Raw genomic sequence first — 19797 nt, forward strand, 5'->3', positions numbered from 1 at the left:
GTTCCGTGGGCTCTCAGAGGGAGGAGGATGGCAACGGCGCAGGAGTTGCAGCAGCAGCTTGAAGATCTCCGCAGTCGCCACGAGGAGGAGGTGAAGCGGGAGACGGCGGTTTTTGAGGAGATCAACAAGGAGATGATGGAGATGCAGGAGGTGACGGAGAGGCTGGAGAAGGAGGAGCGGCAACTGGAGGGTCGGCTGGGCACGGGAGACAGAGGCGCGGGGGAGGGCCAAGGCGAGGTGTCGTCACTTCTCAGCAACATCGCTTTGGGCCTGGTGGACCCTGACGATTCGAACTCCAGACGACGATAAAGTAACAACAAGAAACTCACCGTGTGTCCGTGGTACGAGGTCGTTGTTTGCTCACTCTCCGTAACTGGCCTTGATGCTGCGTCTTGCTCCATTATTTTTCACTGGCACTGTTGGTTCTCCGCTGTTGTTTGGCTCCTCTCGTAACGGGGCCTTTGCGCGTGCGTGTGTGGCGTTTTTTTTGACGAGGGAAACTGTCACCGCTGCTGCTCGTGGCGGTGTTTAGAGACGGCCATTTTGGGTGGCGTCGGGCTTCCACACCTTTTTTTTTTTTTTTTTTTACTCTCTTGTGCGTGCGTGGCATTCGTAGAGCCGAGCAAAGTAGGGATCAATACACACACACACACAACAACAACAACAACAACAACAAAAAGGAAAGTAGTTATACATTTTTACCTTTTTTTAATTAGAAATCATTTTACGAAAAGATGAAGTATTGTTTGGGCGCACACGCCTTGATGGTCGTGCTGGGGCTGCTTGCTGTCGCGTTCAGCGGTCCTGTGACGGCCCTACATCCCTCCGTCATTCCCTCAAGGGCGCGTCATGGGGAAGTTTACCGTGCGGCACTGCGGCGCAGTTTGAAGGAGGGGTCTGGTGGCCAAGAAAAACTACGCCATGACGTGCACAATAATGCCGCACGGTACTACAATCAGCGGGTCGATCACGCGGATGTCACTTTGGGCACCTTTAGGCAGCGTTGGTGGGTGGACCGATCCTCCTGGGATGCCAATTCTGGTCCCGCCATTTTGTTGGTGAACGGCGAGGGGACCGCGCCCGGGTTACCGGATGGGGGATTTGTTGGGGAATACGGTAAATCTGTCAAGGCCATTATTTTCTCTCTGGAGCACCGCTATTACGGCGAGAGCATGCCTGCTCCCCTCACCAATCGATCGATGCTGAAGTATCTGACGGTGGAGAATGCCCTCGCGGACCTTCAGGCCTTCAAGAAATACGCTGAGAAAAAAGTGGTGAAGAAGAAAGTGAAGTGGCTGATTGTGGGTGGGAGTTACGCGGGGGCATTGAGCGCGTGGGCGAGAGCAAAATACCCGGGGGACTTTGACGCTGCGTGGAGCAGCAGTGGTGTCGTGAATGCCATATTTGACTACGAGGCGTTTGACGGACACTTGTTGAAAGTTCTTCCTTCTTCCTGTGCCGCCGCGGTACGCACCGTCTTTGGCAAATTCTCAAAGGCGTATGACAACCCCAATCGTCGTGCTAAAATGATGAAAACCTTTGGCACACCGAATTATTTTACCAAGCCCGACATGGCGTGGATGCTTGCGGACGGCGCTGCGATGGCGATTCAGTATGGATACAAGGACAAACTGTGTTCATCTATTGAGTTTACCGAGGAGAGAGAACTTTTCAGGCGGTACGCTGAGCTTATGAAATTACTCTGGGGTGAAGAATTTACGCGAAGCTGCTACTACAGCACCGAGTGCCTGTCAAATCCGAGCTACAGTGAAAGCTGGAAAGAAGGCTACGCTTGGGCTTATCAGTGTTGCTCGCAGCTGGCTTACTGGCAGACAGGCTTCCCGGGCGGTTTACGGCCGAGGGAGGTCAACACCTCGTACTTCATGTATCAGTGCCGTGCGGCGTTTGGCGAGGCAATACTGCCCGACACCTACGCTTTTAATAAAAAACATGGGGGAGCACATCCCGATGCCACAAGAGTGGTGGCAACACAGGCTTTAGACGACCCATGGTTGACGGCTGGTGTGAAAAAGGCGCTAAGCGAAGATTACCCTGTAATAACGGCGCAATGCAATGGCTGCGGTCACTGTGGCGACTTGGCCGCAACAAATCCACTCAACCACCCGTCACTCAAGGCGCAGCGGCGCGCCGTGAAATTTTATCTGAAACAATGGCTAGGAATTTAATCATAGGGGGTTTCTGTCTTTTTTTTTTTTTCTTTTGTAATTTTTATTATAGTTTGATCAGGGTTTTTTAAAAGAAATTTTTTTTTTTGGCTTTTAACACGATTTTATGTGTGTCCGTGATAAAAGGTCGTTGCTTGCTCACTCTCTGTGACTGGCCTCATTGTGCTGTATTGTGCTTTATGTATTTTAGTGGCACTGTTGGTTCTCCGCTGTTGTTTGGCTCCTCTCATAACGGGGCCTGTGCGCGTGTAAGTGTGGAGTGAAAGAAAGAGAAAGAAAGAGTGTACGTGTACTGTGCGTGTGTGTGTGTGTGTGTGTGTCCCTTTTTATTGTTTCTGGTTTTCTACATTGTCGTACTTCTTTTTTTATATTATTATTGACCTTCGTTGATGCGGCGCTTTCATAGGTATTTCCGCGCAAGCGAGGGAGGGTACGTAGATACGTGCATTCATTTACTGCAGTGGTGCAGCGCGAGGAGGGAGAAAAGAAGCGTCTGGGCAAAGAAAGGAAGGGGGAAGTGGCGTGGCACTAAAATGGGGGGTGGACAGTCTTCTTCCGACGTCGCCGTGGAGACGCACATCAAAAAGTGGGAATCTGCTCTGAAGGAACTCGAGCAGGTGGCCCGCACAAATCGAGGCATGATGGACCAGGACCGAATTTACTCCAACGCCGGGGGCTTAACGGATCAACGCCCAAGCACGGGGGAGGACGGATTGGATCCATCGGCGCGTGGGATGCGCCGCTCCTCGCAGGTGTCATTTGGCGCCTCGGCCTCTGCCTCTGCCCTTGTCGCCGGTGCTAGTCAACAGCAGGTGCCGCAGGTAGTACTGCCACAGGCATCACAGCAGCGGCCCAACCAGACGTCCACAGAGGCCAGCCCGCGCACGTTGGCGATTGGCGTCTCTTACGCGGCCGCGGCGAACAACAATAGCATCACGGATGCCTCAAAGATGGCCTCCTCAACGGGGCAGCACACGAAACATAAGCGTCAGGAAGTTTTGGGGATCCGTAAGGCGCGCATGAATTTCTTTAAGAGTTACGAGATTGAACGGCCGGAGGAGGATGCCAGCCTTATGGAGTGCAGTCATTTCGGAGCAACGGCGGTGGCGCTCTCGTATCTGCTTGGGGGCGAAAAGGGATGTAAAGACCGCAAGAAACGAGTTACCGTTGAGGATATTTTTTTTGCAGCGCATGTCCCGCTGCATTACCTTCATGGTGGTGTTCAGGGACTTCCGGTAATGTCAGATATAATACGCGATTTCATTAGCGTGGACAACCGCTTCAAAAATGAATATGGCCTCTCTGTCATGCACTTTGACATTTCACCGACGCTTGGCCAGGTGGAGCTCGGTAGTAATGATGTCGGTGACCGGCAGAGACGAATGCAGTTACCAGAGTTCAGTAAGGTTATCACACATGACTGCGAAGAAGAAACACAACTTATCCGCATTGTTAGCTATGACCCATACGTATTGCAACAGGAGACCCTTGTGGACGCATTTGATGATGAGGATGAGGGTCATTCTGCACTGGCGGCATCGGCACTTATAAATGCACGCCATGCTGCGCCTCTCTACGGGCGAAACAACAGAGGCGCCTACGCCGTTATTGTGGATGTGCGCAACGTGGTGCAACTAATGGTGACACTTGCCGAAGGTGTTGTTGGGGAATCGCTCCATGTGAAGCTGATGGAGGTTTCGGCGGCTGCGCTCTATAAGGCCATGACGATTGTTAATAGTGGTGGACGAAGCCGCGGGTTTATCCGTATCTTCCGAAAGGACAGCGTGCCTGTGATGACAAACGACGAGGTACAATCCATGTTTGCCCCAGAATTAAGCAGCGGTAAAGTGATTGGCTCAACGCTACAGGGTATTCATGCATCTGTGGTATCGACACATATCAGTCCTCACATTGTTGCTGTTGCCTGGGCGATGCATCTGCTTGGCGGCGTGCGTCCAAATTCCCATGGGTACGGTAACGGTTTGCCTGTATCGGACATTATTCGTCAGATGCGTTTCCCGGCCGATGTCTTTATTGACGGCTCGCTGCCGTTGGGAGAGGTGTTCAGGTACGCGCGCGAGTACGTGCGCATCACCAACCGCAACTATAATGTTGCCGTCTATCCGGTCTTGACGAAAATTTCGCGTGACGATGCGGTGCCCACCATATCCGTCTTTGAACTGGAGTCGATCATCATTGATGTGCAGAATGCAAATGAAGATCCAGAGGCGCCGGAGCACGTCATGGCCATTATGTACAATGCGAACGTGGCTCACAATGTTTTGAACATCTCGAAAGTCCCTCAATGGTGCCTGCTGGCCGGCTACGACTTGGAGACGCAGATGGTGCTCCTCATCGATGCGCACTCGAAGAAATTTATGCAAACCTGGACCTGCCCCCTCGATCGCCTGCACAAGGCAATGACGTCTAACGGCTACATCATATTTTCTAAATCACGAGAGGCGGCATCTCGCAACAAGTCAAGTGAAAGCAGCACATGTGGCGGCTCTCAGGTGTTGGGGTTTGTGCCAGAGCCAGCACTCGTCGGTGCCCCACGTCGCATTGCGTCTACTGTCCAGAGTCGTCTAGAGCTGCTTCAAGAACAGGAGTCGCTCGGCGGGGGGCGTACGGAAGTTGTCAAGACATTTCATTTTCCGTCCTTGCCGCTGAGCTCGACCATGATTGCGCTTGCCTTGACCAAATTGGGTGTGCCTACGACTTTTGAAGATGTGATCATGGCGTTGCCGTTTGAGATCTCCTCGTTGATGCTGCGTTATTTTACAGTGGAGTCATTGGCGGTTTGTCTGACGACTTACATCGCCACTGTTGGCCTTTCGATGGATGTGCAAACGTACCACACCGACCACTGCTGTGGGGGCGATCCTCGCATTTTATGGGAGGACTTCAGGAACCTCGTCGTGGAGAGCGTCAAGAACACCAACCGGGTTCTTTTTTTGCTCTTCAATAAGGAAAAGATTGAAATATTTGGTGCCTCCCATCCGTTTGGTTCCACCGGCATTGTCGTTGACTACAACTCGGCGACGGAGAGTCTGACAATGATGGACAGTAATCCGAACAGTTATTTCCGCACGTGGCCGGTTTCACTGAAGACTCTCTACGAGGTGCTGCTGGATGAGGACGCGAAACACCGTCGCTCCGGCTGCGTCACGTTGACTCTTCGTGAGGGGCGATGCAAGTCATGCTTCCCGCTACAGTACACACGTGAGTTTCCACTGCATATATTGCCGGTACAAAACATCTTTCACGTGAGCCCATCGCCACACTTCCAGGCCCTTTCATTTGCCTTTGCGCAGCTCGGTTTCTTCTACTCTCCAGAGGAGATCTTTTACGAGGCGTACCTCAAGACGATGGCTGACCAGCGTCGGCGCGGCAGTCAAGCCTTTGCGTGGCGGGATGTGGACGTTTCGCTTACGGTCATTAACAAGCAGATTGACGCCCGCTTTCTTGCGCAGGTCTGCCGCATGTTCATCGAATCCCGCAACCCGAAAAAGAGCAGTAAACCAGGCACACTGAGGCGTACCAGTGGCGGTGGTGGCAATGCAAGCAACGGCAAGAGTGATGCGGACACGATTCAGGTGGAGCTGCTGGACGACGTGGAATTGGACGATCTTCCCACCATCTTGATGGATGCCACACGGCGCGAGGACAACAGATCGGTGCTGCTGCTTAACTACGACACCACCAAGGCACACGACGTGGATCGGTGGGGCCGCAGCGTCGCGTTGGTGAAGTCGTACAACCCCGAGACGGAGATGGTTGAACTGTGGGAGGGCGAGCATGCCGTCTTTGGCCTCAACTTTATCGTCAGTCTCGCCAAACTGATTGAAATTGGCGACCTGCAAAACGAGGGCCGCAGTGCGTACGGATTTGTGAAGTTGGAGAGGGTTAAGGAACGTGCGGTGCCGAAGCGGCTGACTTTGATGAAGGGCCCCGACCCCGACGATGAGGACCCTGTCACCAGCACAACAAGTCCTTCAGCGTCTCAGGGGAATAACAACGTGGCACGCCGAAACCGTGGGATGGTGACAACCTTCCTTGGGGAGAAACCTCATGAAGAAATTTGACTTACCGCAGACGGAGGCAGGAAATAAGTATGAAACGAAAAAAAAAAAAAAAAAAGAAAGAAAAAATAAAAAGAGGAGGGGGGAACACCTCGAACGGGGCACATACACCGATGTATTTATATTTTAAAAGGATTGGGGGGGGGGGGGGGGGTGAAGGGGAAGGAAAAATAAAAAATAACTGACCAGCAACGCGAAAGGAATTGTGAATAGAAGGAGCATGAATGTGAAAAATAATGGGGTATTACATGTTTGTATGTGTGGGTATTTATGTGTTTGTGAGCATAAATGAAAAAGGAAAAAGGAAAAAACAACAACAACAAAAAGAAAAAGAAAAAGAAAAAAAGAAAAAATGTATTTTATTTATTTATTTATATTTATTTTAATTTCTGCATTCACTCTTATTTTTGTTCGTACTGTCATTTGTTTGTTTTACACGGGAGCGGGCCACTTTTGATGGGTCCGGAGCGCATGTTTTTTTTCTCTTTTTAGTAGCTAGCGGTGGCGGTGGTAGGAAAAAGAGGGCACCGGGGGCTCTTTAGAGCCTCAAGTCTTTTTTTCTGTTTTATTTTATTTTATTTTATTTTTTGTGTGTGTTTTCATATTTAATTCGCCAGATCCACTTTTTGCACGAGTAATGGGACAGCGAGCAGGCGAGAAGGAAACAAATAGAAAAAACAAAAAAAAAAAAGGACTTCTTTGCGGTTTTTCCCGAGGCGAGGAGGGGGAAGGGGGACGATTGGGGTGAAGTTGTGGATGTTTTATTTTGTACTTTATTTATGTAAATATTTGTATTTGAAGTTGAATTTATATATTTGTGTGCCCCACCCGCCCCCTTCCGCGTGGCTGTACACATGGGGAGGAGGGGCAGCGGGGTTAATCACATCCAAAAGGAAATGAAGGAACACATTATTATTATTATTATTATTATTGCCCTCTTGTTTTTGTTGCATTTATTTTGTTATTATTTATTTATTTCTCCCATCTCCTCTATGAGGCGCGGTTGTTTCTTTTGTTTGTTTCATGGGCGCCACTTTTTCCATACTCGCCACTCGATCGTCTGTGCGTGCATTCTCGATGGGGTCATGGCGTGCCTCTTTCTCCCTGACGAAATTTGTTTGCCGGAGATCTCCCCCTTCTATTCCTTTGTTTTTTGTCCCCATCCAGTCCTGTGACTCTCCAGTGCTGTTTTTGCCTTTTTTTTTTTTTGTTTCTGCGGCAGAAACACCGTGGCATTTATTTTTCTTTTTTCTTTTTGCCGACCTCATTGGTGTTGGTGGTGACGGTGGTGGGAGAGGTTGGGGGTATTTTGCGTGCAAGCGGGGGAGTTCCAGAGAAGAGAGCGTGTCCGAATGCAGGAGGAAGTTCCCTTCCTGTGGAAGCTGCAGCTGATATACAGTAGGAATGAATTGTACCGCCAGCTGGAGCACCTGCTCGGGCGACCGGAAAGTGTGGAGCAGGCGGAGGGGTACTACGACGATGTAGAGGAGTTGGTGGGGCTCTTTTTGCGCGAGGGAGGCAACGCGGGCGGGGAGGAGTCGCTGCTCGCGGCGCTTAACAGCGCCATTAATGCTGCTGGGGACGATGAGCCCCCCATTCCGTTGGAGCAGCTTCGCGGTCTTGTGCGTCTTATGCAGACGAACCTGCGTGGCGTCGACTGGCCGAAGTGCCTTGAGGCCGGTGCGCTCGCGATTGCGGAGAAGGAGCGGAGCGAAGCGGAGGCGGCGTTGCGGCTGAAGTTGTTGCAGCAGGAGGAGGAAGAAGCGGCGCAGCGGGATGAGCGGGGACGGAGGGCGCTCGAGAGCCTTGCAACCGACGCTGCGGAGCGCCGTGCGGCGATGAAAGTGCGGGCGGAGGAAAAGATGCAGCTGGCGCAACTGGTGCGCAGCGGTCTGCTTGACGAGTCGGAGTTGCTGCAGCTACGTACCGATGACGAGGAGGTGGAGCAAGTGGAGCTGAATGAGGAGGAGCCGCGGTTTCTGCGCGGGTTGGTGCGACATCGACCCATCAACTACCGTGCACTGCTGCCGTCGGAGCAGTTGATGCGGGCGAGTACGCCAGCGCAACGGGAGGCGATTATTGCACGACGGGCCATGCAGCAGACGACCGCCGATGAAATTGAGACGAACAGCATGAAGCGTGCGGCGATTTCACAGCAGATACGCAACAAAGACCGGCAGATTCTCCGAGCGAAGGAGCGGCGTCTGCAAAGACTGACCGAACACGCACGCTGCGGCGTGGACGACGGCTTTGCGCGCCGCAACAGAGGCGCCAACGACGGGGAAGGGGAGGAGGAGGAGGAGGGCGGGTGGGAGGCCAAAGGAAACGGCCAGTACAATGGCAATGCGGATGACAACGGCATACTCGGCCACGAGCTGCTGGAGCGTCCGGAGGATCGTGCGGGTGGTTTTCGCTCCTCACGGGATTTGCCATCACGGTTGCCGCCGTGGATGAAGCACAGCTTTGGAGAGAAACCACGATTTGGACCCACGTTCACGTCGCAGAGCATCACGGAGCAGCGCCAGTCGCTGCCCATTTACGCCTATCGTGAACGGTTTCTCGAGCATGTGGACAAACACATTGTGACTGTGTTGGTGGGGGAGACCGGTAGTGGAAAAACGACACAGATCCCGCAGTATCTTGCAGAGCACGGCTACAGCAAACGTGGTGTTGTCTGTTGCACACAACCCCGCCGTGTGGCGGCAGAGACGCTTGCCATTCGTGTGGCGGAAGAGTACGGCTGCCGCTTGGGTGAGGAGGTGGGGTACACGGTACGCTTCCGCGATGTCACGTCCTCACTGACGAAGATTAAGTACATGACGGATGGCATGCTGCTACGTGAGGCTCTTCTTGACGACACATTTCAGCGTTACAGCGTCATCATTCTTGATGAGGCACATGAGCGTTCAGTGAATACGGATTTGTTGTTTGCCATTGTCCGCAATGCAACACACAAGCGACCAACACTGAAGGTGATTGTAACTTCTGCAACGCTTGAGAGAGAGAAGTTTTGCAACTATTTCAATGTTGCTGATGTCTTTTTTATTGAGGGCCGCACATTCCCCGTAGAGGTAAACTTCCTCCGGGAGCCGACGGAGGACTACCTGGACTGCGCACTCCGCACTGTCATGAAGTTGCATCTTCAGGAGCCGCCGGGTGATGTGTTGGTATTCCTGACAGGGCAGGAGGAGATTGAATTGGGCGGCGAGCGGCTATTTCGATGGATGGAGAAGTTGCGTGAGTACAGCGAGAGGCCGGTGCCGGATATGCTTGTGCTACCGCTCACAGCATCGCTGCCGCAGGAGGTTCAGTCACGTGTCTTTGAGCCCACACCCCCGCGCTGCCGGAAGGTTGTGCTTGCCACCAACGTGGCTGAAACATCCATCACTATCACTAACCTGTACTTTGTTGTTGACAGTGGGTTCTGCAAGCAGAATGTCTTTGACCCCAAAACAGGAATGGAACAACTGAAGATTGTCCCCATTTCACAGGCGCAGGCACAACAACGAGCCGGGCGCGCGGGGCGCATTGGTCCCGGGAAGTGTTTCCGTATGTACACAGAGCTACAGTTCCAAATGGACATGGAGCCTGCCACGGTGCCAGATATCCAGCGGTCTAATCTGTTTCATGTGGTACTACAACTGAAGGCAATGGGCATTAACGATCTTTTTGCACTTGATTTAATGGATCCACCGCCGCGAGAAACGTTGGTGTCGGCGTTGCAGAAACTGCGTTACCTTGAGGCGCTTGACGATGATGGATTATTAACCCCGCTGGGGGGTCGCATGGCACAGCTCCCTATCGATCCCTCACAGAGCAAGACGCTTCTGACGGCTGTAGACATGGGATGCTGCGAGCCAGTGCTGACGATTGTGTCGATGCTTGCTGTGCAGAAGCGTGGGGTGTTTTACCGGCCACGAGACCAGCATGAGGCGTCCGACGCGGCGAAGCGACAATTCCACCAACCAGAGGGGGATCAGATTACACTGCTGGCAGTTTACGATGCGTGGGTGGCAAATGGCCTCAGCGAGGAATGGTGTAAACGCAACTTTTTAAAGCATCGGATATTGATGGAGGCCCGTGACACACGTGAGCAGTTAAGCGACATGTTACGCAAGCGCCACGCATCGATTCCGCATCACAACGACGACGCGCTGACCGAGGTGCGGCGAGCCATCACCGCAGGCTATTTTTTTAACGTCGCCAAACGTATCACGGACGTTGCATACGCTACTCTGGCGGAACGGCGTGAGGTGTATGTGCATCCCTCGTCATGCCTGCGGGATGCACCGCCGAAGTACGTTCTGTACAACGAGTTGCAGCTGACGAATCGAGAGTACATGCGGGAGCTGCTGGTGATTGAGCCCCAGTGGTTGGTTGAGCTTGCCCCGGCCTTCTACAGTAGGCCGCGAAAGGGAAAGCTGACAAAGGAACAACGAGCGGAGCGTCTCAACCCAATTTTGCGCGCCTGGGAAAATGGGAGCTCGTGGAGGATCTCAAAGCTGCGTCGCCGAAAGTGACATACGTGTCTATATATATATATATATACATTTCCTCGCTCGATGCTCGTGAAGATTACATGAAAACAGGCGGTACGCGACGGGAGTTGCAGGTTGATAACATGAAGACGTGTCGCCACTGTTCTTTTATTATCTGCTGAGGGCGAGCGGGTGGGATATACGATGCCGCCGTGATGCGTCACGCGGCGACTTGCGCTATTCCCACCTCGAAATATTATTCTTCTTTTATTTTTTTATTTTTTATTGTTTCTGCTTCTGTCCACGCCGTGGATGCATGTTTTTTTCTTTCCGTTGGGAGGAACTCTGCGGGACACGCCGACGAGGAGGCGGGGAAGAGACCACAGTGTTCTGAGGCGGAGGGGTAGCAGCCGAACGAAGGAAGAACCGTCAAAAAGGAAATTAGAAAAACAGAATAAAAAGAAAAACGAAAAAAAAATAATAGAGCAATAAAGGAGATGTTTTTTGTGTTTCCCTCCGTTATCTATCCGCGACGCACGGAGGAAAGGATCTTCAAGGGACTTTACCATATTTGCAACGCCGCCCATTTCATCAGCCTTGTTGTACTGCTGACAGAATTCTACGTGCGGCAAACGAGCGTCTTCCCCGGATACTTTGGCGGCGGGGAGGTCTCCCTGTCCCCGGGGTTGGAGGCCGCGAGCGAGAATTGCAACTACAGCAAAGATATCCGTATTGGTGAGATCCGCACTGTAATACGCGTGAATAGCGAGACCTTGCCTCTTCCTCTGAGGGTGATGGCGGAATGCATTATTGCTGTTCTTGTGGTGCAGTTCTTGGCAGTACTCAACAACTTTTTGAGTCTCTTGAATTACTCAGCGGGACGCCGTCATCTGCGCATATGCGGCGTGCATGTACCATTCTATCATATCCTGAGCACTTTTTCCATCATCTACTGCGTTGTGCTTGTCGCGATGGTGTGGATCACGTATCCCATGAGGAATTTCTACAGGGAGGCCATCTTGGCCTGCGCGGCAGAGGTATTCGCCAAAAACCCGACAACGCTGGCGGAGTCGGAGTTTGATGGGTACGATACTTTTTCAACCCCTATCGAGTGGGCGTTTTCCGCCGCAGTGATTAATCTTTTTATATGCTTCTTAGGGGTTGGGGTACTCATATGGAAGTCGTACAAACCAGAAATAAGGCTTTTCTCGGAGGCAACGGTTCCATGGGAAGGGCGCGGTCTGTCGTGCAAGCCAAATAAGGCGGCACTTCGCATTCACACAATGGCGCGTGACAGAATTTTGAGTGAGGCCCGTGAGGCGCTTGACCAAGGTCAAAAGGTACGCATTATGTGCAGCTACGCGCTCATGACGGAGGCGGAATACGACGCGCAGGTGCAGGAAATGCAGCAGCTTTTTGCTACGCAGTTGAAGGAGCAGCAGTTTGAGCATTTGCACACGCATTTTGACCGCGAGTCGGAGTTGGAGGGGAATGGCCTCTTGTGGCGTCGACAGACCTCTCCACCGCCACCGCCACCGGACGATGCGGATGAGTTCTTCAACATGGAAGATATCTCGCCAGTGAACGATGACGGCATCAAAATTGGCGGCGGGGATGAGTTTTGCGAGATTCTTGACGAGCCCGACATTGAGGAGAGGTTCTGGAGCGAATGCGAAGGGAGCGGCTACGAAGCTGAAAACGCGGACGACGGGGGCGAGTTGGCGAGGGGGCCGCTGCAAAGGGGCACGCAAGACCACCGACTGCGCAAGAAGCGTCGCCGGCATCGCCACCAGCTCGGTGTGGAGAGTGAAAGCGCGACTCAACGGGAGAGGGCGTCGATAGCGCAGCCGGATTTGGGGGGGGCATTGTATGATGGCGAGGCAGCGGGGCAGGAAGGGCTGCAGGGCGATAGCGAGGAGTCGCTCCAGGGCCATCGTCACCATCATGCGCGCCGTCGTCGTCGTCGTCGACACCACTCACACGCAGTTGCCGAAAGGGACGGTGAGTCGGAGGGACAGATTGCTGCTGCAGAGGTGCGGTTTGAGGATGCCGATGAATTGTAAAGTCATTTGCAGCATCTATTGCTTTTCATTTCAAAGCGGCCGTCTTTTTTCTTTTTTTTTGCTTTTATTTGTATGTGTGGACTGTCGGGTGCTGTGTGGAGGCAGGCCTTTTCTTTCCAGGGTTTATAGTATGTGTCTGTGTGTGTGTGTTTCCCTCTACGCTCTTTCTTTTTTTATTTTTATTCGCGTACATGCATGTATGACTTTTTTGACCGCAGCTTTAGGGTGTAGGGAGGAGTCAATTGGACAGAAAAAGGGAGGGAAAAAAGGAAAGGACAGGGGGGAAAAATAGAAAAGAGGGGAAGGAGAAGTCTAAAACGACACTATCGCACTGTTAGAGCGCATCGTCCGCAGAGGCACACACACACACACACACACACATGTATCTGTTGCGTCATGCGGCTTTCTATCAATCAATGTTTTCCTGACCCGCTTGCTCGGCAGTGGCCAGCCACCCATCACCCAGTACTGTGCGAGTGCCGACAGTTGTATGTGCTTGTTTCCATTTGCTGCTGTGTCCCATCAGCGCACCTTCTAGTGTTGCATGACGGCATGAGTAACAGCACTGTCACTTCCATGCCGAAAGGGCCCACGTACTTGGAGCTCCGTATAACCGAGCAAACCCGGCGAGAGGCGTTTTGTGGATTTCTTATGCGAGCGGAATCAGCTTCAACGGCGTCTGCGCCGAACGGGTTTGTGGAGGAGACCCGGCAAGTGACTGTGGTGTGTCTCCAGGAGTTGTCCGCAGCCTCCTCACAAGTTTTGTCCGCATTGATGGATGTGTTGGCATTTGGCCTATTACGAGTGGGGAATACAGTGAAGCGGGTGCCCTCACTTCGCATTGTTGCCTTTTGTGACGCGCGGACATACGCCATTGCACTTCCCGAGCATGTACGTAACGCCTTCGCTTTGTCAACGTACATGTCAGCCCTTGCCATGGAAAGTGCTGCAGTGATCCAGTCGGCTGATACGCAGAGTTCGAACGTGGTGAACAAGCGCCATATGTTAGAGGCGATGCTCTCAGCTGACGGCGAGGACCTCATTGAGACAGTGACGCTTTCGGGCGAAGTATCACGATACTTGCGGCATCTTTTGGTTATTCTTCGCGGTGTCATGTTGGTCCACAGCGCCCCGGGATGCTATGTACCCACATGCATCTCACGTATGCTGCGGCTACTGAAGGTGTTTGCGCTTCTTTTTGCTCCAGCCGCACACGATCGTGTTGGAAAACTGCACCTTTCGCTACGTTCAACATCACCACCTTCCCACCGTGGGACTGACTTAGCGCCTATCACAAATTTTTCCCACGTTGTGGTGTCTCCGGCGCACGTAATGTGCTTATTGTGCCCGATGGTGGCGCACCTCTTTTCTATTCGACGCGCGATGGTGGCTTCTACCTTCGGACTCGACTCTGAATGCAGAAAGAATAGCTTGCCAATGGCCAATGGCGAGGGGGCGAGAGCGGCATTCACATTGTGGGACGCAAGGGCGCTGCACTGGATTTCCGCTGCAGGCAACACACATGCGGATGCCACGTTCAATGGCGACGAGACAGCGCGCTTGGGGTTGTCATCAACGAGGGACATCGCGCGTGTCTTGCGAGGCATGCAGGAGGAGTGGCTTTCGTACTTGGAGTGCCGTGAGCTAATCCGTGTGACGGTGATGCAACATAGTGCCCCGCCCAAGGGATGAGGAGGGTGTGTTTTCTGCTTTTGTTGCTTGTGTGCGTTTTATTATTGTTATGCTCGCACGTGTTGTGGGGGCAGTCTTTTTCTGTTCCTGCCCTTTGAGTTGACTTGGCGTTTTTTGTTGTTTTTGGAGCAGAACGCATCTATATTATTATTTTCTTTGTTCCTACCCTCTACGCTGCACGTGCGGAGAAGTGTGTCTCTCTCTCTTTCTCTTCTTTTTTTTTTTTTTCCTTTCTGTGTGTGTACGACGAGCGACGAGGATCGGGGAGGGAGCGAGGCGGAGGGTCTCCTTGCGCAGGATGCACTCGCCGTATGAGGCTGTTTACGGCTTTGACCGAACACATATCCGACGGATGACTCTGCAGGAGTACATGAGTGAAGAGGACGCCCCTACCGCTGGCTCATCTTTGCGGCGTGACGACGGATGCCGTCTGTTGATTTCGCGGGATCCCAACGTGGAGTTCTGCACGAAGTACCCCGTGCATGACCGCTTTGGGCGCGAGCTCTGCGTGCTGTACCAGATTCTGGAGATGGAGCTGCAGCAGGAGATTCGCCGAGTGGAGCAGGGGGGCGATGGGACGCGGAAGTCCGGGGTACGTCTTAGCACTGAGATAACGCTGGACGACGACCCGGTGGATGAGCCTTTTAAGCCGCGGCAGCGGGAGGAAAGGGGCAGTGCGTACCATCCGACGCCGTTTGTTCACACCGCGCTGGCGGATTTCAACTGTGGCGATGGCGGCAGGGATGATGATAACAGCAACGTCGACGTTTCCGCTTCATCCTACCGGTTCTCCAGCACGACGGCGTTGTCGCCAGGAGGGAAGGGCTCGTGTAAAGGCGTTTGTGACGCACGTGGGTCGAGTTTTTCGATTTACCGTGAAAGCGGGCTGAACGTCACAGCGGGACTGCTCCAACAACCACAGGGCACGAACCGTCAACAGCTTTTGCAGCAGCAGGGGCTTGGTGTTGCTTCCGATGGTCATACTTCTGCCCTCACAACGCGGTTGGGTGTGGGGTGTGTTGCATTGCAGCCACTGCCCCCGCAGCGCAGCAACACGGCGTCTCCCCCGCGTGCTGTTGACGGTGGCGGCATTGAAGAAGAGCAGGAAGAAGAAGGCGGCTGCGGCGGCCTTTGTGTAACGAGAGAGACGCTTGACACGACGTTGGGAACGGACCCGCTGCGGTTCACAACAACGCGCCCCTCTGAGCTGCGCACAACGAAACAGTTGTTTCTCCCCGGACGAGCAACAGTGACTGTGCGTCGTACCATCAAGCACTCCAACCCGATCCCGCGCCAGGCGTACGGCTTACAGAGTGAGTTTATTTCGGCTGCTCTTGTTGCTCCTCTTGTTGCTGCCAACTTGGAGGCCATAAGCAGCGCTGGGGAGTTTAGGAACATTGATGGGGTGATACCACAACTGTTTACCGGTGCGACGGTGACACTCGAGAAATGCCGCTACCGCATCCACCGTTATTATGCTTCCTCCGATGTGTATGAGGCTCGTGAAGGGGAAGCATCTGATGACTCACCACAGATCCTGCTTTATTGTTGGAGTGTTCACGCGGTGCAACTGGGAGAAAATGAGTCTCATCGTGCGGCACTTGGTTTGTCTCTTGTTGCTGCCTCTGTGAGTGTGAAAGGTTACCGCTACAGAGACGGCGGCTTGACTGTTATCACCATGCCGTTGGGCTACTATGCGGTTCCACTCTCCACGGTACCCATTTCAGCTCGTTCTTTCCCCACTTGCATCAAGCTTCTCTTACGGATGCTTTCTGATCTTGTGGTTAAGCGCACTGTTCACGGTGATTTAAGGGGACTAAATCGAATTTTTATTGCCTTTCGGAGCGGGAACGATGCACAGGAAATGCCATTGACTTTGTTGGTTCCTGTGCATTGGGAGGGACTAGTAGACTTCAGCATGTTTGTTGACCGCAACGCAGGTCGCACGATTCCCATGGTTTACGACGAAAGTGGCAGTCGGAGAGGAGAACGCATTTATCATGGCCAGGATGTGTCCATGGTGATAAATATGCTGCTCGAAAACGAACTTGCGGAGCAGCTGCAGCCTGAGCAGCTCACCGAAGTACAGCGTCTCATGATAATGACGACGGAGCCCACGCAGGTGGCGAATTACCTGATCCAGTTGAAGAACGGCATGACGGTCATTCCATCCGACATGGCCTCACTGCGGCAGGAGTACGAGGTGGCACTTCAGTGTCAATGATACCCAGAGGATTCTGCACGCACACCTACATATATTAGACGCAAGGGGACATCTCTTTCCTTATCGCTATGCTACTGCTGGCTGCGGTGGCTTGGACAGTCGTGGCAAAACTGTGATGATGATGGTTATGAAATTTATTATTTATTAGCTTTAGATTTTCCCTTATTGACGTGATTAGATATGCTTCCCACGTAGACGCAGTTGGTTGGTTTTCCCACGAGACGCAACTGGCAACAGAGATTAGAGACAGAAGAGTGTGTGTGAATTGGATGGACTGGAGGAGAGACGGTGAAGGGAGGCGATGTTGGTTTGCAAACAGCCTCTTTTTTTTTTTTTCCGTCTTTGTTTTGACGCTTTGGTCTCTTTTTTTTTTTTTTTTTTTTTTTTTCTCTTCCATTCTTTTCCTTTTGTGTGTTTCACAATGCAGGAGCTCAGGGAAGCAAATAAGGTAGAAAGCGTATTACTCTCCCTGGGAAGTCTACAAATCACGGAGGGGATGATGAATACAACGCTGGTGTTGATTAAACCGCACGCGTGCCGAGAAAAATTTCTTGACGTTGCGCGTGAACACTTTGACCAATATGGAGTTCGCACGGATGACACGATGCTTTTGTCTGGTTCTCAGGTTGAGCGCGGGGCCTACGTGGAGCGCCACTACAGCTCGGTGCATGCTCTGGCTGTGTGCTCCTTGGAGGACCTGAGTGCATTTGTGTCGGAAGAAACTGCGTCTCTTTTTTTCTCGGCATTCGGTGAGCTGTGGGATGCTGCAGTGGAGAAGCGGCGGGTGATGACACCTGAAGATGCCATGACAATTCTTGGCCTCTCCTCAGAAGAGTTAAATGCGCGGTGGTGTGCCTCGAAGTCATGTGCCCGGCTTGAGTACGGTTTTTATGTCTCTTATTTGGAGGAGGAGCGGGTGTATGTAGTCAACGGCTTCTACCCAAGTCTTCTGGGTTCCTTCACCGCAACCGATAGTCAAACGTGCCTTTTTGTTCTTTCTTGGCCGGAGTCGATGTACACGTGGAAGCAATTCAACCTGGAGGTTCTTGGAGCGGCAAACCCCAGCGAGGCGGCGCCGACGTCTCTGCGTCGTTTGCTGTTTGAAAACTGGAGGGAATATGGACTGAGTGAGCAGCCGAGCCTGATGCATAACGGCCTGGACGCCTCCAGCGGGCCACTCGAGGCGCTGGCACATCGCTCTGTGTGGATGCATCGGCGAGCCACGGAGGACGATTTTGGACGAGCGCTTCTTCAAGAGGGGGTTTCACTTGAGTTTTTGGAACAGTTGTTGAAGAACCCCACCATAACGTACGGTGGGGAGACCCGACCGGTTTTTGAGCTCCTGGAGGACTTGCAGAGCAGCGAGGTGATACACCACTTGGCGGTTTTGTACGCCGCGGAGAAGTTGAAAAGAACGAACCAGGCGTCCGTTGGATTCGGCACGAGCAACACCATTTCGGGTGTCGCGGAATGGACCATTGTGCTTGACGATGAGGATGCTGAAGAGAGACGCAACAGAGCCTTGGTTTTTGTAAAACCGCATGCCAACACACCTGAAACAAGGGCGCTTGTGGAGGAGCGTCTCATGCAAACCCGTGGAATGCAAATCGTCAGTCAACGTCACGTCTTTGGCGGTGAAATTGCGGCACAGCAGTTGATGTACAAACACTACCGAACCATAGCCCGTTACGCCGTCAAGGTTTCGCCGATGTCTATTAATGTAAGCACGCAGAACAGAGCCCTTTTTAAGGAATTGTTTGGTATTGCTTGGAAAGAAGCAGTGTGTTCTGGTCGTGTCTGGAATGCTGAAACAGCCATACACACTCTTGGTGAAATCTCCGCCGTTGAGCTTTACGGGATGTGGGGTTCATGTACGAAGACAATGAAGCTTGCCTCAGGAGCGTACGTGGCTCAATTTTTAAATGAAAAGGTTTTTGTGATCAACGGGTTTTACCCTTATCTGCGCGACACGTACGGCGCTCAAAATGCAAAGGTGACATGCTACCTTGTTTCCTGGCCAGAGGCGTGCATGACATGGCGTGCATTCCGTGAGGAGTTGATTGGGAGCACAAATCCTGGCAACGCACCTCCCAACAGCCTGCGCGGTCTCATACGAGACCGGTGGCAAGAATTGGGCCTGCAATACCCGCCGACGACAACCGATAACGGGGTTCACGCATCTGCAGGGCCGTTTGAGGCGCTGCTGGAACGCCATCTATGGATGCACTTACCACTCTCCCATGATCCTCTCACGCTGCGACTGCAGGAATGCGCCCTAACAGGGGCTCTGTTGTACCGATGGGCTTCCCACCCAGAGGTAATGCTGCGCGGAAAGAAGCTCTCCGGGTGTGTGTTTGACCTCCTGGAAAACATGCAAACCTCCGAGATGGTGGACATCATGCGCGAGGCGGAGCAACAGACAATGGCATTGTACAAGGAAACGCCGATGAATCGTGCGGTGTTGATTCTTAAGCCCTTTGCTGTGAACGAGCGCACAATTGCGGCGGTAAAAAAAACTCTCGAGTCGGTAGGTCTGCTGGTGACGCGGGAGATGTCCGTTTTTAGTGCTCGCATTGTGAAGTGCTATCTGAACTCTGCTGCGTTTTGCGCCGCGACTCGCCTTGCCGAAATCAATTCTTCGACTCCTCAAGAAGTTGTCAGCCCTGCCATCAAGGACCGCTTTTGTGAGATCTTTCACTCAACATGGGATTATTGTGTGGTTGACGGAAGTCTGATGGGTGCCACGACTGCATGCGAGAATTTGGGTCTCACTCCAAAAGAGCTCTTGCAGCTGTGGGAGGCATCGAGCCCCAAGAAGGTTGGACGGGCGTGCTACATAGCATTCTTGAAGGCTCAAGGCATTTTTGTCATCAATGGGTTTGTCCCCTTTACCCGGGAGTGCTACGGAAGGCCTGGTAGCCGAGTTTATTTATTTGAGTTGGAGTGGAAGGAAAGCGCATGGACATGGAGAGACTTTTGCGAGGTTTTGATTGGAGATTCTTCGAGCCCACAGAACGCTGCTCAGGGCAGCCTGCATCGTACCTTTGCAGACGAATGGTCGAAATTTGGTCT

At 52.6% G+C, this 19797-nt stretch overlaps 8 protein-coding genes across 8 annotated transcripts, besides 21 other annotated features; all 8 read left to right on the top strand.

The window, feature by feature from the left end:
• Window positions 1-6606: part of a sequence feature (areas merged during assembly that could not be assigned to a particular haplotype. This can correspond to areas where the two haplotypes were merged or to regions with more than two copies in the genome that were merged during assembly.) that runs on past the window's edge.
• Window positions 28-309, top strand: Tc00.1047053507681.189 (uncharacterized protein; the record flags this gene model as incomplete). Its single annotated transcript, XM_813509.1, has 1 exon — window positions 28-309. One exon carries the CDS (start codon window positions 28-30, stop codon window positions 307-309), a length of 282 nt encoding a protein of 93 aa, XP_818602.1.
• Window positions 652-676: a microsatellite.
• Tc00.1047053507681.200 (serine carboxypeptidase S28, putative) lies at window positions 735-2186 on the top strand (the record flags this gene model as incomplete). The annotated part of the gene is made up of 1 exon (XM_813499.1): window positions 735-2186. One exon carries the CDS (start codon window positions 735-737, stop codon window positions 2184-2186), a length of 1452 nt encoding a protein of 483 aa, XP_818592.1.
• Window positions 2480-2506: a microsatellite.
• On the top strand, window positions 2576-6271 carry Tc00.1047053507681.210 (uncharacterized protein; the record flags this gene model as incomplete). Its single annotated transcript, XM_813501.1, has 1 exon — window positions 2576-6271. The coding sequence occupies one exon, from the start codon at window positions 2576-2578 to the stop codon at window positions 6269-6271; it is 3696 nt and encodes a 1231-aa protein (XP_818594.1).
• Window positions 6309-6343: a microsatellite.
• Window positions 6561-6621: a sequence feature (A-rich).
• Window positions 6607-6841: a sequence feature (haploid, non-Esmeraldo-like haplotype).
• Window positions 6626-6702: a sequence feature (T-rich).
• Window positions 6822-6855: a microsatellite.
• Window positions 6842-8401: a sequence feature (heterozygous, non-Esmeraldo-like haplotype).
• Window positions 7177-7200: a microsatellite.
• On the top strand, window positions 7621-10788 carry Tc00.1047053507681.220 (pre-mRNA splicing factor ATP-dependent RNA helicase, putative; the record flags this gene model as incomplete). The annotated part of the gene is made up of 1 exon (XM_813503.1): window positions 7621-10788. One exon carries the CDS (start codon window positions 7621-7623, stop codon window positions 10786-10788), a length of 3168 nt encoding a protein of 1055 aa, XP_818596.1.
• Window positions 8402-8672: a sequence feature (haploid, Esmeraldo-like haplotype).
• Window positions 8673-9592: a sequence feature (areas merged during assembly that could not be assigned to a particular haplotype. This can correspond to areas where the two haplotypes were merged or to regions with more than two copies in the genome that were merged during assembly.).
• Window positions 9593-10123: a sequence feature (haploid, non-Esmeraldo-like haplotype).
• Window positions 10124-12859: a sequence feature (heterozygous, non-Esmeraldo-like haplotype).
• Window positions 11012-11033: a sequence feature (AT_rich).
• Window positions 11178-11239: a sequence feature (A-rich).
• On the top strand, window positions 11244-12809 carry Tc00.1047053507681.230 (uncharacterized protein; the record flags this gene model as incomplete). Its single annotated transcript, XM_813505.1, has 1 exon — window positions 11244-12809. The coding sequence occupies one exon, from the start codon at window positions 11244-11246 to the stop codon at window positions 12807-12809; it is 1566 nt and encodes a 521-aa protein (XP_818598.1).
• Window positions 12860-12996: a sequence feature (areas merged during assembly that could not be assigned to a particular haplotype. This can correspond to areas where the two haplotypes were merged or to regions with more than two copies in the genome that were merged during assembly.).
• Window positions 12997-19797: a sequence feature (heterozygous, non-Esmeraldo-like haplotype).
• Window positions 13167-13190: a microsatellite.
• Tc00.1047053507681.240 (uncharacterized protein) lies at window positions 13206-14501 on the top strand (the record flags this gene model as incomplete). Its single annotated transcript, XM_813507.1, has 1 exon — window positions 13206-14501. One exon carries the CDS (start codon window positions 13206-13208, stop codon window positions 14499-14501), a length of 1296 nt encoding a protein of 431 aa, XP_818600.1.
• Window positions 14697-14736: a sequence feature (T-rich).
• Window positions 14800-16725, top strand: Tc00.1047053507681.250 (uncharacterized protein; the record flags this gene model as incomplete). Its single annotated transcript, XM_813508.1, has 1 exon — window positions 14800-16725. The coding sequence occupies one exon, from the start codon at window positions 14800-14802 to the stop codon at window positions 16723-16725; it is 1926 nt and encodes a 641-aa protein (XP_818601.1).
• Window positions 17089-17134: a sequence feature (T-rich).
• Window positions 17222-19797, top strand: Tc00.1047053507681.259 (uncharacterized protein; the record flags this gene model as incomplete). The annotated part of the gene is made up of 1 exon (XM_813510.1): window positions 17222-19797. A coding segment is annotated over one exon (2576 nt), but the record flags the coding sequence as incomplete, so codon positions are not given.

Source organism: Trypanosoma cruzi (assembly GCF_000209065.1).
Source record: "Trypanosoma cruzi strain CL Brener chromosome Unknown tcruzi_1047053507681, whole genome shotgun sequence".
Lineage (NCBI taxonomy): Eukaryota > Euglenozoa > Kinetoplastea > Trypanosomatida > Trypanosomatidae > Trypanosoma > Trypanosoma cruzi.